Source organism: Pteropus vampyrus, unplaced genomic scaffold (genome assembly GCF_000151845.1).
Source record: "Pteropus vampyrus isolate Shadow unplaced genomic scaffold, Pvam_2.0 Scaffold185, whole genome shotgun sequence".
Lineage (NCBI taxonomy): Eukaryota > Metazoa > Chordata > Mammalia > Chiroptera > Pteropodidae > Pteropus > Pteropus vampyrus.
This window is the reverse complement of record NW_011888966.1, coordinates 2,041,102-2,057,222: the sequence shown is the minus strand read 5'-3', so window position 1 is coordinate 2,057,222 and position 16,121 is coordinate 2,041,102. Positions and strand designations below refer to the sequence as shown.

General features: G+C 37.3%; 1 protein-coding gene across 46 annotated transcripts in view; it reads left to right on the top strand.

The window, feature by feature from the left end:
• ZNF300 (zinc finger protein 300) overlaps positions 1-12,570 on the top strand; it is a 37,280-nt gene extending 24,710 nt beyond the window's left edge. For 4 of the 46 annotated variants that reach the window (XM_023537265.1, XM_023537264.1, XM_023537261.1 and 1 more), the window contains 4 exons: positions 4,112-4,155; positions 8,296-8,422; positions 8,655-8,750; positions 9,985-12,322. In XM_023537265.1, the coding sequence (XP_023393033.1) occupies positions 4,141-4,155; positions 8,296-8,422; positions 8,655-8,750; positions 9,985-11,543 (1,797 nt within the window). In that variant the 5' untranslated portion in view covers positions 4,112-4,140 and the 3' untranslated portion in view covers positions 11,544-12,322. Of the gene's footprint in view, positions 1-17; positions 91-133; positions 289-1,362; positions 2,370-4,111; positions 4,156-4,373; positions 4,454-4,489; positions 4,528-8,295; positions 8,423-8,654; positions 8,751-9,984 lie in introns of those variants that run through there. The other 42 variants (XM_023537270.1, XM_023537268.1, XM_023537273.1 and 39 more) reach the window with 34 other exon arrangements.
• The last annotated feature ends 3,551 nt before the right edge of the window (positions 12,571-16,121 follow it).

Here is a 16,121-nt window from a genome sequence, read left to right as displayed (position 1 = left end):
AGCTCCTGCATCCTGAGGTGGACTTGAGAAGCAGGAAGACCACTGCCATGTCATGAAGATAATCACATAGTCTAAAAAAAGGCCCATCCGGTAAGGAATGGGGCTTGGAAACTGGTATTGTGATGCTTGCCATCATCCCCTTCTCCAGCTGAGCCTAACTGCAGTGCTGGCCGACAGCTTGACTACACCCTCATGAGAGACTAAACCTGAACCACCTAGCAGATTTGACTCACAAACTATGAGACTATAAACATTAAATGTTTATAGTTTCAAATGGCTAAGTTCTAGGTAATTTGTTACACAGCAATAAATAACTAATACATGTAATTTTGCTAGCTATTGTCAAACTCCCTATCTAGGGGCTACACCATGTTTCTGTCCCACCAGTAATATATGAGAATTCCTGATTCCATGCCTTACTAACACTACATGTTTCCAAATTTTTTTTTTTTTACAAGTTAATAGATGAAAAATAGTACCTTACTGCAGCTTTAATTTTTATTTCTTTCATCATGAAGGAATTCTTCAACTTCTTTTTTAAGGAGCTATTACATAATGATAGCTTCTCATCACTCTTAGGAATTAAGAGCTAAAGTTGTCACAATTCCTACAAGGCTTTGCACAGTCCGGCCCCTTCTCATATCTACTTCGCTCCTTGAGGATTCTGAATTAATCATTACTATACCCTTAGTGCCTCACGCAGTGGCTATACTGCCTTAAGCACTGGTCATGTTGTAGATATTGACGTATCTCTGGAAGTTTAAACTGTAGTGAGTGATCACAACTGCCCATTTCTTACCCTCTTCTTGACCAAACATAATCAGGCTTCTTTTTCTCCACAGGCCCCTCAACTTTGGCTTGTCCTCAAGTTTAACCACACACTAAAGCAATATGTATATGCAAACATCCTTAACAGCTTATTCTCAGAATCTGAGGACCCCAGAAACATTTCTTGTTGAAGTGCCTTTGGTTTTGCCACTTGCCTACCTCTACCTTTCAAAACTTCCTGCTAACCCTTCTTAGCCTTTCCTATAAAAGGAAAAGACTTACTCTGTTTGATTTTGAGATACTTGCAGATTTCTGAGATTAGTGTTTTTCCCTACTGCAATAATCTTTCTGAAAAAAATCTCTCCTTATCTAAGTCCAGATTTGTTTTGATTTGACATGAGAAATTAAACTGTTAAATGTAAAATTGCTGCTCATTTAATTACATAAGCCAAAAATCAGGCTTCTCTGAAAACTGATGCTTCAAAATTTTATCTATGCACACGAAACATCAATTTAACATACTGTTTTAAAAAAAGGGTATAGAAACTTGATATAAGGTCTAAAGGTTATGATATCAGTGATGTTTTATTGATGTTTTATATGATGGTTTATTGGTTCAGTTTTTAACCAGGTGATTTCCCTGAAACCTAATCTCATCACTCTCTTCCTTTTTTTATTTCTTCTACTTTTTAGTCTCCCTTTCCCTGTCTCAGTCTCCTTCTCCCTGTCTGAGCCTCCCTTGTTCTGTCCCTTAGCTTCCTACCTCCGTTCCTGTGCCTCCCATTTTTTGCCCTTCAATCTCTCATCTCTGCCTACACCGGCCTCTCCTTTGCTCTCATTATCTTTCTGCTTTTTCCTAGTCTCCGATTCTCCTCGCGATTCCCCTTTTTCTTTCAATCGGCCTTTGCAACTTCTTGCTACAGTAATAATTTCCCCTAGAGAATTCCTTATAATTGTTTTTAGCATAAAGTTCATTATTTCTGTGTATCCCTTGCTCCGTCACCCAGTGAACGCTTCCATCACTTCAGGCCCCCAGTCCTGCTTTCACCCCTCTCAGCAAGTAGAATCTCCCAGTATAAAGCTGTACCATTTACAAACACTTTTAAGAAGAGTCGTCAATAAGAATATTTTACTATCCCCAATTTTTTCCTCTGTCACCAAAGGCAGTCTTCTAAAAGAGGCTGTATCACTAAAACTTCTTCCCCAATGCTTCTGTAAACTCTCTCAGCAAAGTTTGCACCTTACTTGTTTGTAAAATCCTTTCCATCACCTTCCGTCTTCTCGCTGCTGGTGGCACATCCCAATTACTGGCTCTGAATAAAAAGAATTCCTCCAAGTGTACGGAACTGCCTGAACTCTCAAGATGGCGGCTCCCATTTAGACCCAGTGCCTGGGAGTGGCCATATTGCCTCCTGAACAAAGCCGCCAGGGAGGCGAGGTGGGCAAAACCGCTCCGTACGGAATAGCGGAATAGCGTAGGCTCGGAAGCGCCACTCTTTGCTCACCCAGACAGGAACCAGGAGAGTTCGCCAATGTGGATGTGACAGCGGTCCGGGGTTAAGCCTTGACCGGCGTTTAGGGACCTGATAACGGAGCTGCAGGTCAGAAAGCAGATAAGTGCAGTGATGAGTCTATTGGATTGGTAATGGGGGGAAAGGTCCGTGAGGGTCAGTGATTGGAGGTTTATGAAGTCACTTTTGGGAAAGGAATATGGGATTGGTGTTGGGTTTATTTGGGAGTGAGGGATGGTGTGAGCTATGAGGTTAGTAACTGGGGAACGTTGTGTCAGTGTTAAGGTTGTCTGTGATCAGAGATGGCGTGTAAGGGGACTGACTCGTGGGGATGATTGGGGTCGGTGATTTTCAGTGATTGGTGAGGGTACTGTGGACAAAATGGGGGGGTGTACATGTAGTAGTCAGTCATGTGATAGGCATAGGGAAGTTCTGTGGAGTGTGTGATTGCTAGGTCCTGAGCTTTCAGAGATTTGGAATGAGCAATAGTGGGATTGGGGCGTTTTGATGATTAGCCTCAGTTTACTGGGAAAGGTTTTTACATAAATTAAAATTTCCACAGATCATAGGCAACTGTTGAGTTCTTAAAGACTAAACTCCATCTCAGTACATCATTGTGCCCTTAGCCTGGTGCACCCCACAGAAATGATTATTTTAGAAAAAAAAAGTACAGCTCATGTAGGAATGCTACGTTTTCTAGGCTTTGACATTTTCAGCCATCAAACTACTAAAAAACAATGCTATAAATAGAATGATGTCATTTGTTCCCAAAGACTATCGCTGTCCTAGAGCGATGTGAAAATAGTAATAAAAGCTAGATATTTTGTGGCAAATTTTGGGGGTAAGGTTACGGCTGTAATCTGCAAGTTATCTCGAGGCAAACAGGAAAAGGGTTAAAACAAGACCAAACAAATTTAAAAGGATAGTATTATTAAAAGGATTTATTATTAATGAAAGGTTTAAAACAAGATGAAACAAATTGAAAAGGATATGATTTTAGTCCTATCCCTTTCTAGTTTATTTAAATCATTTTGTATTCGAGAAATAGTTATTGAGCAGCTGCCGACTACCTAGAGATTAGTATAATTATTTCTCCTGATTGTTTCTTCTTAGATCTATTTTGATAAAATCTCCCTGTCATGAGAGTGCTCACTTACCCTCAACCAGTTCAGCTCTGTCTGCATGGCAAACAGAAAAATTCACTAGCTATGTACTTTCCTGCATCAAGATGTATACTTTTGTCAGTGGTTCCAACCTATCACTATTTTTATATGCAGATAACTGCACTGTCGAAAATCAGCAATAAAAATTTAAACAGAAAACATTTTAAAATTAACATTTTGGTTCATGAATACTGATTGGCAGGAGAGTTTGCTGAGTTGAGGGAAAATATAAGAGAGTATTGGAACTGAGCTGCTGGGAATAAGGGAATGCATTCCTCAGCTTTCCATGTGGTCATTGCCATTCTTATTGCCAGGGAACTCTACCTGCAGTTAAATCTCATATAGATCTTTCCATGTTTGTTGCCTTATGAAAACATTTTACAAATGTAACTGCTTGTTCATAAAGGGGAAAAATAAGTGGTTAGTAAATCAACATGAAACATGCAGTTAAAAAAACCTTGTCTAAGATCTATGTGATCACAGTATAATCACAAGAGGACTTCCTCTTTCACATGGTGCTTGCCCACCCTTCTATGAAGACCAAACAACTTTCTCTGGTCATCCATTCCACTTCTGGTGGTAGTTGTTTCCAGACTGGTGAATCCGGAAGCGGCTATCTGGGTCTGGTCAGTGAAAACATCCTTCTGATCATCAATTTTCCTTTATCAGGCATCTGTCCTTCTAGATGAGAGCAGAAAATGATGAAGTCCCAGGTGAGTTGCTTTTATTTTTAATTTTTAATTTTTTAAATTTCCTCCTTGGTTTTCCATAGAATTAAATGGAAACGTAAAAAGAGCTAAAATCTAGATTAGGGAAAAGGTAACCAAAATAAATATCAAGACCTAGAAAGAGTTCCTAGGTAAATGTAGATAACCTGGCCTTAAACCATTTTTAAATATTGATATACCAATTTTTCTGATCTTTCTTACAGACATCATCAGTTACATGATATGCAGTCCTCTAAAGAGAAAGCAGGTTAATTTCTCATGGGAAGAAATGGTTTCTTGCCATGTAAGACTAAAATTTCCTTTTTGGATCTTTCTCTAGGTGACGGGATACACAGTGTTCTCACCAACACTCCTGTGGTAAATGCAATAGATTTCTTATAGCTGTGTCATAAAATGATGACTTCTAGAGGGGAGATATCAGTGTCATAGCCAAACTCCTTGAACTTTATCCTTTTGCGCTGGGGTCATCAAACTATTACCTGTGGGCCAAACCCAACTATTTTATAAGCAAAGTTTTATTGACAGCACAGCCATGCTGTTTTTGTGTATTGGCTATAGCTGTTTTCATGCTACAATGGCAGAGTTGGGTTAAGTACAACAGAGACCACATGGCCTGCAATGCTAAAAATACATATTTTACTGAAAAAGTTTGTTGACCTCAAACCTTAGAGGACCAAATTGATTATGGAGGCTTCCTGTCATCCAGCTTTAATCCACCAATAAAATCTAGATAACATAGGATGTGTACATTTTGAATGGTCTTCCAAAATACATATTTCAAATGGCAGATCTTAAATTATAATTTATCTGGCAAACTCTGGAGAGCAAGAATCCCTGATGCTTTGTATCTTTTGCTGTGGTTTTGTGAGTTTGTAGGATTACTGTCCAACTCAGGACCTGTTCCACCTTTGCTCTTTCATTTTTAACAGTCTATTATATTTTTCTTCCTATCAATATTTACTGTATACATGGTATAAAAATATTAAACTATATGGAAAGATAAAAATTAAAAGCTGAGAGACCTTTCAACTTTAAACTGCCCTCCTCTTGAGGTTATTGGTGTTAACCTTTTGTTTTTAACTTTCTAAACCTTTTACTATGTAACTGCAAGTAAGTCTGTATATGTGAAAGTACAAACGTGTGAGAATGTCTCTTATTTTCATGTGCCCTCCTTTTGGAAAAATAATGTTACAGTAAACATTCTGTTCTGCAACTTGGTTTTTAACTTTACTGTCTAATGTAAAGATTTTTGTATACATTTTTAATATGTTCCCATCCCAATACATAGAATTATTCTTTATTATTTTAGCAGTTGTATACTATTTCCTGTGGCCTGGTTGACTGGGATTTTTTTTTCATCTGTAAAATGGAAATTATAATCCTCATAGGGTTGTTGTGAGAATTGAGTAAAAAATCATGCCTTGAACTGTAACTGGGGCTGGTTCTATTTTTAAGTGTTAGCTGTTATTACTATTGTTAAAAACTGAGTTCTCTTGTGAAAGGATAGGTTTTTTTTCCTTCTCAGATGTTAGTATCTTTAGAGCTGTGCTGTCTAATACAGAGCCACCAGCCACATGTGCTTACTGAGCACTTGAAATTGGCTAGTCTCAATGAAATGTGCTTTAAGCATAAAATACGTACTGGATTTCAAAGATATAATTTTAAAAATTCACTAATAATTTTTAAAGGTTGATTACATGTTAGAATAATATTTTTGATATCTTGGGATAAATATATATTATTGAAAATAATTTTTTGAAAGTAGCTAGTGTAACATTCCACTTCCACCACCCCCATCTCTTTCATTCCCACAGTTACCCAAGCTGTAAAACTTGTCTGTAGATGGCAAAAATACAATTTCCCACTGATTATGCATGTTTTTTTCAAAAGTAACAAGATTTATACATATTTGGTGTATCGAAGCATTCAAATATCATTAATAAAGCAAAACAAGAATATTAGAATTATTTCTATTCATTTTTCTATCAGAATGGATTTTCTCTGTATTCTACATTTATTATCTTTTTCATATTACTGTCCTTCAGATCAAAAATATATAATTGACTAATGCACAAAACTTTTTAACTTAACATGAACTTTATTTTATTCTCTATAATCTTCACTTATTCCTTTTTAGCAAACATTTCTTGAGTAAATGACGTGGAAACCAACAATGACACATAAAAGTTCTATAATAGGTATGAGAGCAGGGAACTGTTTCAGCAGAGAGGGGGAACAACCAGCTTTATAAGGCAGGTGGGGACAGGCTTAAAAGATTATTGAACTTCGGATCATGAAGGAATGAGAATGGGAATGGGAAACAGCATTTGCAGAAGTTGAAAGAGCAGAGTGATTCTAGAAAGGCTGAGAATTCGAGGAAAACTAAAATGGAGGGTGTTTAATGGAAAGTTTTTACTAAAGGTGGTGTTAAACTAATAAAATATAAACGATTTTGTTTATAATATCAAGGACACAGTGTGGAGCACAATGGTTGAGAACACAAGCGATCGAAACAGAACACTTGCATTTAAATCTGAGTTAATCATATATTCATTGTGTAACCTCTGGCAAGTAGTTAGTTAAGCACTATAATCCTCAGTTTTCTCAAACATTAAATGGGAAAGTTAATGGTGTTGGTACAAGGACAAACTAAATTCTTGGCAGCTTGATGGTGTGAATATGGGACTTGGTGTGGGATGAGAAAGACCATAAGATTGAGATGAGACTATTTATATATGCAAAGGTGAGTCTAAAGGATGCTTTTAAGAAGGGGACTGTTGATATTCGAAACAATATTTAATTTGTTTTCATTCTTAAAGCAATATTTGATGATAGTGGAATATTTAGAGAAAACCCTGAAAAAATAGTTTAAAATAATACAGACCACTCAGATTCCACTATTAGATGACAACTATTGTGAACATAATGGTGACATAATTAAAATAGTTCATTTTTCCTCCAGAAATACCTCAGGGCTCTACACTTACCTAAGTCCTTTATTTTAATGCCATATCAATAATTCGTTGTTGTTGTTTTTTTCATGAATGTTTCCTGCACAATTTTTGTTAAGTTTGTTCTTCGGTATTTCTATTGTCATTGATCTATTTCATTTTATTACTAGCTATTGCATATATATAGGAGAACTGTTAGATTTAGGAGAAACTAAGATTATTGTCCTACAAAATGAGGGGATTAGATTATCTTCAAGAACTCTGGCATTCTGTAATTCTCTAAATGTAGCTTTTCTCTCTTTTTTAACATTATACTTAAAAAAGCCTTCTCTATAATTATTAATATAAATTCTCCCGTGCTTTGTTTTGTTAACTTTTATGGTTTGAGGTATTTTTTTGGAGTTTAAATTTTTGCTTCATCCAGAATATATTTTTTCTATTTTTCAAGACATAAGATATGCCATAGCAAAGTACAACAAACTGGTTGGATTAAACAACAGAACTTTATTCTTGCAGTTCTGGAGGCTAGAAGTTAAAACTCAAGGTGTCAGTAGGGTTGGTTCCTTCTAAAGGCTGTGAGGGAAGGATCTATTCCAGGGCTTTCTCCTTGGTTTGTAGACATCTTCTCCCGATGTCTCTTCATAGCATTTTCCCATCTATGTTTGTCTCTCTCTCTCTGTTCAGATTTCTCCTTTTGATATGGACATCAGTCATATTGGATTAGGGTCCACCCTAACGACCTCATATAACTAATTGTATCTGCAATGATTTTATTTCCATATAAGGTAACATTCTGAGGCATTGGGGGTTGGGATTTCAGCATATGAATTTTCAGGGGACACTATTCATCTTATAACATATGGATTCAACATTATTCTTTCCTCATTGACTATCCAGTTATTTCAGTACTAGTCATTGAGTAATCCGTCTTCCTACTAGGTATTTGAATGCTACCCTTGTCATTTATTAAGTTACCATTTGTATATAGATAGGAATTTTATGATTTACCTCTTATGTTTTCCTTATCTCTCTGACTCTTCTTGCTAAAGACAGACTTTTACATTGTTTCTCCCAAATACCATGGCACAAAACTAGGTGTAGGTATAGTTTTATATACTATAGTAGAAATTATGAGAATGATCATTTCAGATTGAACAGGAATATACTGTTACAGGGGTTAGTATCATTCAAGGATGTGGCTGTGGATTTCACCCAGGAGGAGTGGCAACAACTGGACCCTGCTCAAAGGACCCTTTACAGGGATGTGATGCTGGAGAACTTCAGCCACCTGGTCTCAATGGGTAAGCATGGCTTCCCTGTGTAAGTTAGACTTGTACAGTGAGGTGCCTTTCCTTGTCAGTTGCTGTGGTTAGGTGGTTCCTGACATATATAATGATTTTTACGATCTTCCGAAATGGAGGCCATTACTTTGCCGAGTGCCAGCTAGACTGCTTCATGGTAGACTTAAACTGCACCTTCTCCTCTTCCTTCAGTGCAGTCCATTCCAATTCCTCTGTGATTTCCATTTAATAGGGCATCCAGTTTCCAAACCAGATGTCATCTCCAAGTTGGAACAAGGAGAAGATCCATGGATCATAAAAAGAAACATATCAAATTGGATCTATCCAGGTGAAAATCAGTGAAATATCAGTGTTATTTGTTTAGTTTTTTTTTTAATTGTTGCCTAAGGCTTATGTTTCTATGCTTATTGAACTCTTTTATTCTTTGCTCTCATGCTGAGGATTTAATAGGCATACATTAAAAAATCAAGTAATTGTGAGTCTTTATAGGGCAGAGCTGTTACTGATCCTCACTCACTATTCTATATAATGCCTTTTATGAAGAGCCTTAATAGACAGTAGAAGGCAATTTTTTTCCAAGAACATAGGTTGTGCTTTAGCAGGTAAGACTTTCAGATACATAGCTGTACAAAATTAAACGTCAAATACAATGACTGTTTTTAAAAGTGTAGAGAAAATTAGAATCTGAAGAGATGCAACAGAATTTGAGAAGGCTTTTTTTCAGAGCATGCAGTGGTAGCTGCTCTGAAAGATATGTTAAGTATTGATGATGCCAAAGGAGGAAGGTGAAGTCAAACGGGTGGTGGTGGGGGGGCAGTATATGAAGAAAACCTTGGAGTTAGGGAAATATGGCTCTTCTGGGAAAACTTTGCTAATTTTATTTGATACATATAGAAGATATTTATGGAGAATCATGGATTCCTGCTTGGAATTCAAGCTTGGATTCTTGGTGTAAATTTGATACTGAATTCATAACAGGTTCTTGGATTTTTCTGTTGTTTGTGTTAGTTGTTAATTGAGAAAATAGACTGAGGAGCATTAAAATATTCTGAGTGCTGAAGAGACCTTGTTTCTCTGAATGGTAGTGGTAGGACAGTAGTTGTTAATGCATACATACACACATATACATATATACATACATGTGTGTGTATATATATATGCATATATGTACATGTATATACACATATGTTACATATACATATACATATGGCAGATGGTTTATAAAATAAATGAATTCAAAAGGTGAAAAGCGTTTCTATTCAGAAAGCAAGGGAAATGGGAAGATTCTAGAGAAGTAATCCAAGATTAGAGTGACAATAACCCAGACACTTGTCTATCTCCTTCAGGTCTAGTTATCCATGAATATTTCTCTTTAACATCCTTATCTCTCCATTCACGCGATCCTACTATATGCTGTACTGTCTTAGTACAAGCAAGATGGCTTGTTCTTCACCTATGTTTTCTGAGTTCATCAACTATGTTGGATCAATTGTTTGTTCCACTCCTCTGCATTCTGTTAATTGTTTTTTATGGTTGTTTTATTTTATTTTTCTTTCCTTTAGACAGGAAGAGTAACCTTGACAATCCTCAATCATGTATTTTGGGGTCTTTTTCCATCCATAATAAGACACTGAAAGGAGTCACAAAGGATGATTCATTGTACTCCATTTTAAAAATCTGTCAAGGTGATGGCCAGCTACAGAGATGTCCGGAAAACCAAGACAGAATTTTCAGTCAAGTAACAGTTATCAACAACAAAACAGTGACTGTGGAGTCGGGCCATAAATATAATACATTGGGAAAAATATTTCAAGAGTACATAGAGCCAAGTACTTCAAGACAAAGCCCCCATAACTATGATATATTTCAAAAGTATTTGAAATCTAATATTGACCTATCTAGTTGTAATAAGATCAATTCAAGAAAACCCCCTGATGAGAATTTTGGATATGGAAAATCATCTAGTCAAGATGCATCTAATTCTAATCTTGAGAAAATTCAAAATGGATTAATACCCTGTGATGATAATCAGTGTGGAAACATTTTCATCCACAAGCAATCCCTTATTCAGTACCAGAATGCTGAAACTAAAGAGAAAACCTGTGTATGTATTACATGTGGAAAAGCCTTTGCTAAGAAGTCACAACTTATTGTACACCAACGAATTCATACTGGAAAGAAACCATATGATTGTGGTGCGTGTGGGAAAGCCTTTAGTGAGAAGTTTCATCTCATTGTACATCAGAGAACTCATACTGGGGAGAAACCTTATGAATGTTCTGAATGTGGGAAAGCATTCTCTCAAAAGTCATCCCTCATTATACATCAGAGAGTTCACACTGGGGAAAAACCATATGAATGTAGTGACTGTGGGAAAGCTTTCTCCCAGAAGTCACCCCTCATTATACATCAGAGAATTCACACTGGAGAGAAACCTTATGAATGCAGAGAGTGTGGGAAGGCCTTCTCCCAGAAGTCACAGCTGATTATACACCATAGAGCTCATACTGGGGAAAAGCCATATGAGTGTACCGAATGTGGAAAAGCCTTCTGTGAGAAGTCCCACCTCATTATACATAAAAGAATTCACACTGGAGAGAAACCCTACAAATGTGCTCAATGTGAGGAAGCCTTTAGCAGGAAGACAGAACTTATTACACATCAGTTAATTCATACTGGGGAGAAACCTTATGAATGTACTGAATGTGGGAAGACCTTCTCCCGGAAGTCACAGCTCATCATACATCAGAGAACACATACTGGAGAGAAACCCTATAAATGCAGTGAATGTGGAAAGGCCTTCTGTCAGAAATCACATCTCATTGGACATCAGAGAATTCACACAGGAGAAAAGCCTTATATATGTACCGAATGTGGGAAAGCCTTCTCTCAAAAGTCTCACCTCCCAGGACATCAGCGAATTCATACAGGAGAGAAACCTTATATATGTGCTGAATGTGGGAAAGCCTTTTCCCAGAAGTCAGACCTTGTTTTGCATCAGAGAATTCATACTGGGGAAAGACCCTATCGATGTGCTACATGTGGAAAAGCCTTCATTCAGAAGTCACAACTCACTGTGCACCAGAGAATTCATAATAATAGTAAAACTGTAATGAACTGAACACAAGAAAGCCTTCAGTATTAGCTCAAGCCTTAACAAATACTGGAACTCTGATGAATTCGATAAGTTTGTGGAAGATATCATTATAGATACAATTTTATAGGAGAATTCATATCTGTAGTGTGATGATACCTAACTCAGCAAAGGTGATGGAAATTATATAAATGAAGGACATTTTCAAAATGGCATGTAAAGCTTTTAAAGGTACAAACTGAGTGATCAGTAGAACAAATTATGTATCAGAATGTTGTCAAGTTACATATTCCTCATTATGCCACATAACAATAACCAGACATTGTGAAATTGCTAATATTAGCTTATCATAATTTCGACCATATGGCAATTCTCTATAAAAGACATGAAGAAAGGTCGAGTAAAAAAAAAATCAATTCCTGGAAACTGCATTATATGGAGGGGCTTAGCTTGACTCCTAAAGGTATATATCTAATATTCATGTACAAAGATGGAAAGATGGGTTAATCAAATTCAATAAAGGTGATGTTTATGTGCTTTCCCATCTCAAGTATATAAGTTGAACTGTATTTCTGGAAGTATCCTGGACCTTGAAATAGATGCTTCCTGACCAGGTCTCCCCTTTACTTTCCCTCCCTGGGAATTTGGAATAGTGGAAAGACTTTGGTTCTGAACCAGATGGTCTTGGATTTACATACTGGCTCAACTACTCAGATCGTGTGACTTCGGGCAAGCTTGCTTCACCCGTCTGAATATTTTTTCTTATTAGTAAATAAAAGTACAGCGTAGGACATATTTTTAATTAATATTAGTTCTTTTTAACCTTTCTTTTCTATTCTACTACAACAGGATGCTAAGATTAATGTGTAAAAGACACATCTGAACTGCTTTGTACTCCAGACACTCTTGCTTTTGATCTCCCATTCCAATGACTGGTTCATTTTACTGTCTTTGATCCTGGTGGCCTTGATTCTTGGTATGTTAAAGTGACATTTTATTATACTTTTATTATGTTTTACATACACTTATATAAATTGTGGTGAATGCACATAAAGACCCTGTCTGTCTCTTCAGTTCCTTTCTGACACCTGCCCTGCAGCCCCAACAGTTTTCCTTGGGAACTGAGGACACAGGAAAACTCTTGAGGTGAGAAATCATGCCTGTCATAGATTTGAGAATTTGATATCTCTAAAATATCTCCTGCCTTCCTTCCTCTGTTTCTACCTGTTCCTCTATGAGCAGGTTTAGATGAGGACCTATGCTGGAGGTGCCTTGCAGGAGAGCATACCTGGCAAGTTGTCCATATGGATAAATGTAGTTTACCCTTGTTCATGTTCTCACTTGATTCCTTCACATTTCCCACTCACCTGATTCCCTTCTTGCATGGCTGATCTATTGTGAAAATATGGGGCCCCTCTAGGTGAGAACCTCTGCAGGGGAGAGGGCACACCTGACAGAGATGTGGGAACCTGTGTGAGCAAGTTCCTGGTCTCATTATGAACAGTGAGCTGAGAACACTAATATCAAATATAATTCACCATTTAGAACTGGAGAAGGCCTAGGGGTACATTTCCTGGGTTAGGCTACTCTGAGGGTTCCTTATGGAAGATGTCTCAATCAGCCCTTATGAAGGTTTGAGAAGGACAAGAGATTGTATTGGGAACACAGAAATTTAATGAAGAGGGAATTCTATGTAGTGACAGCTCTGGAACTTACGTGGATATAACAGAGATCCACAATTCCCACCTTACAGGCCTCCATTTGATCTTTTCCACTGTCACAGTCCCCAGGCAACCTTGTGGGTTTCTATAAAAATCCCACTTCGCAATTAGCATCTACTGGTTTAACACTTCATTTTCTTCAGCATCTTGCTGGAGGAGCCAGCCAGTGCAGTGGGGCAAGAGAAAGAAATAATAGGCATAAGGATTGGAAAGGAAAATGTAAAATAGACATTATTTGCAGATGATACAATTGTGTATAAAATATATATATACTGATTAGGTATTAGAAATAAAGATTAGTTGCTTTATGCAATTTTAATATTAAAAATATTAAATATAGAACAATAATTCTGCAGACCAGCAACAGAGTGAAATTTTAAAGATACCACTTGAAATCTAATCACAAAGTGCAGGACCTCTACATAGAAATAACAACTAAATGCAGTCTGAGATCCTGGATAGGATCTTGGAACAGAAGATTTTTAAAAACAGTTTTAGTGGAAAACTGATGAAATTCAAATATGAATTTTATATTAGTTAATATTGAACTGTTGTTAATTTTCTGGTCTTGTAATTGCACTACGGTTATGTGAGATGAAGGAAAGTTGGGTGAGGGATATCACAACTTTTCTATAAGTCTAAAATATAATAGTTCTTTTTTTAAAAAAATAGAATACCCATTTTTGCTTATACTAGGAATTAAAAGAAATTATTCCCAATATCTGACAAGGAGCACAAGTTATGTAGTCAGAAAGACAGCTTGAATCCTAGCTCTGGTGACATATGCAGGTCATTCCAGTCCTCTGAGTCTCCATTTTCTTCATTTGTAAAACTGAGATAACAATACCTTAATCATAAAATTGTTAAGAGCATTAGACATGCATGTAAAGTGCCAAGTGCAGCACTTGGCACAGAGTAGGTAAAGAGTAAGACTAAATTTTTCTTCCCTCAGGAGATATTATTTTACTACGCAATTGAGTTAATCTAGTACACTATGGAGATCATAGTCCAGAGAGGAAGACAGATCATTTTAATATTACACAATTGCTTTCTCATGTAATGTACTTACATGAGAAATGTACTTATGGTACTTATCAATGTACCTTGCACTATTCATGATTTAACATTTGTGACCCTCGTGAGCAGGCGAAGAAAAAGAATTACTACAGTTCATCAGTAAACATCCTAATACCCCTTTATTTTATAAACTTTTGTTCATATATCTGAAGAATCAATTCCTAGAATTGAAACTGCTGGGCAAGGAGTATGCACATTTTACATTTTGATAGCTACTAACAAATTTTTCATGTGTATACAGCCATGTTGCACTGCCTCTGACATACAAAATCAATGCAGGGCGGTCATGGGGATACAGACAGATCATGGTCAAAAACAAAGTGCTTTCTCGTAGTTGAACACAACTCACATCAACTCAGACTTCCTGGGTTGGAGTAATATGTTTTCAAGAATAGATTTAGTGGTCAAGATTCTGTAAAGGGTGTTACACCACTGGGTATGAAATTAGAGAAGCTGACATCTAAGGAATCTCTGAAATTCAGAGTTAGGAAAACCTCCCAAATGAAGCTCATTTGGCTCTGAGCCCTTCCAAACATGATGTGTTTTGCAGATGAGCCCCAGAGAGCACCAAAAACTTTGCAGGACCAGCTTCTGGTTCCTCTCCTAAAGCACCCTGGCCCCACCTTCTAGAGTTTTTGCTAAGTCTTACCTCTGGACTCTGCTTGTTTTCTACCTCAAAGACAGGTAAAGCTATTGTGCCCTGAGCTGAAATGACTGGAGTACTGTTGTATCCCTCCATTGGTTATCTCAGGAGGTAAATGAGGTTTTTCCAATAAATCAAAAGACATTCTCTTGCATCTGAAGAGGGACACAGCTGAAGGTCAAAAGAGCAGCCAGTGACAAAGCTTGATATCAGATGTGCAGGTGTTTGGTTATGATTCTGAAGCTCTATGGAGAAGCTGGGCCGGTGGTAGAGTTGGGAAGTCCTCAGCACAGTGGTAGATGAAACCAAGAGATGGAGATTTCAGAAATAAGGGAGAAGAAACAACTGAGGAAAGAAACATCTCATGGTCAAGGAAACATGACGGAAACCAGGAGAGTGTGTTATCATGGGTGCCAAGAAGGAGTTTCAAGAAGTAGGAAGTGATTGGCCACATCAAACAGCAAAAAAAGTTCTGATTATATAAGAGCTGAAAAATGGCTCAATTTGGGCAATGCTAAAATCACAGAGACCCTAGGCTAATATCACACAGCAGCAGCCAGATTCAGCCCAACTTAATCAAATGGCTCATATTCTAACATTCCCCCTCAGGTGCTCGGCCATAGTCATTTTCATGTGTCCCACCTTTCAATGTTTAAACCATTTATTTTTATATGGAGCTCTGGCTGACTCAAATTATGGATACACAGTGGGTAATTTTCTATATTTTTCACTCAGTGCCCTTTCTATTTGTTACTGTCATCTCAGAGTCAGCCCAGGCCAGTGAAGGGGTAGGTGCTGGCATCCACAAGTGAAAATGGGTTATTTCACTGGGATTTACATCTCAGGGTTTGGGACCATCTTTTCCTTTCATCTCTAGATAAGGCCAATGCCCATTTTGGCATCTTGAAGTAATGCTTATTGTTACTGGTGGTAGTGTCCCTGCCATCACCCCTTTGCTCAGCTTAGGTCCTGGTGTCTTTATGACACTTATGCACAAACTGATGAGTATCTATTGTGTTCAAAGGTTTTGATGGCTCTATCTTGGAACATAGCTGTGTATAAGAAAAGAGGACACTCTATTGCACAAAGTCCCCAGTGAAGTGGGATGACCTGGAATACAGAACACAGAGGGAAAGTGAGGTCTAAAGAGGACCTTATTCTCTG